Source organism: Leishmania donovani, chromosome 19 (assembly GCF_000227135.1).
Source record: "Leishmania donovani BPK282A1 complete genome, chromosome 19".
In the NCBI taxonomy this organism is placed as follows: domain Eukaryota; phylum Euglenozoa; class Kinetoplastea; order Trypanosomatida; family Trypanosomatidae; genus Leishmania; species Leishmania donovani.
The window spans coordinates 572,975-574,054 of NC_018246.1; the positions used below are offsets into that span (position 1 = coordinate 572,975).

The 1,080-nt window shown below is 59.7% G+C and overlaps 1 protein-coding gene across 2 annotated transcripts; it reads left to right on the forward strand.

Annotated features, from left to right (window-relative positions):
- LDBPK_191340 (glycerol uptake protein, putative) lies at window positions 1–1,080 on the forward strand (the record flags this gene model as incomplete). 2 transcript variants are annotated; one of them, XM_003860259.1, is made up of 1 exon in its annotated part: window positions 1–1,080. In XM_003860259.1, a coding segment is annotated over one exon (1,080 nt), but the record flags the coding sequence as incomplete, so codon positions are not given. The 2 variants fall into 2 exon arrangements, with proteins under 2 accessions (XP_003860307.1, XP_003860308.1); XM_003860260.1 differs by having other exon boundaries at window positions 1–1,077.

The window sequence follows — 1,080 nt, forward strand, 5'->3', positions numbered from 1 at the left end:
ATGGAGCCAGAGAAAGCGTTCAACGAAGAGCCGGAGGCGACTGTGCAGGACCCCTCGCTGGTGTCGCCCTCGTCCCTCCTCCAAGGCTCCGCGCTGCCGTTGCTATCGCCATCCACTTCTGTCTCGCAACCACCCCGCACTGCGCCTTCGTGGAGCTGCCGCCTCCACTTCGTGAGCCCCACCACGGCGCTGGACATTGGGGCCGCCGATTACAGCACCGTTTACCCTCGGCTGTGTTCCATCGAGTATCTCGTGACCGCCGCAACGTGTCTGGGAACGATGCTTTACGGGTTTGCCGTGCTCCAGTCGTTCTGCTACAAGAATTTCTTTTCGTACCAGTGGGACACCGTCGATCCGAACCCCTTCTTTGAACGCATGGGCTCCAAGGGCTACGACGATAGCATAGACGATCAATGGGTCGGGTTCATCACTCATTACAACGAATTGGTCTGCCTGGCCCTGCTGCTGGCGGGCTTTTCCGGGCTGTATCGAGCGCTGCTCTCTTACTCAACGTCATCTGCATCCCCCGTCCCCTCTGACAGCACGGCCTGCTCATCACCCTCAGCGAGCAGCGAGTGCTCAGGGTCGCTGGCCGGCCATGTAAAGGTGTGGATGCCACCGAGGTGGTTGGATAAGCTACGCTCACGCGCGCGCACTCTCGGCTCACCCTCAGGTGCACGGAGGAGGTGCACCGCCTTTCTGCAGCGCTCTTGGATCCTGCCCGCCTTCTACACGGTTGTGGGCGTCGTCTTCGTCATCTTTGTGCACGGCCCGCACTTTTTCCTCCCGCTGCTCATCATCATCGCCAACTACGTCATCTTCTCGCGGCTGCAGCGCTGGTGCCCCTACTGGCTGTTCATGGTCATCATGTGGGCCGCGCACGTCACTCTCCTGTACCTCATCGAGATCAACGATGGGTTCGAGCAGACGCCCTGGTTACAGTACTACACTTCATGTATTCTGTCACACCTGCAAGCCATTCAGGGAGATGCGGAAGCAATTCCTTGGGAGCAGCGTATGCGCTGGTGCGTAGCCTTCCGCATGTCGACGCTGCGCCTCATCGCCTTCAACTACGACCTG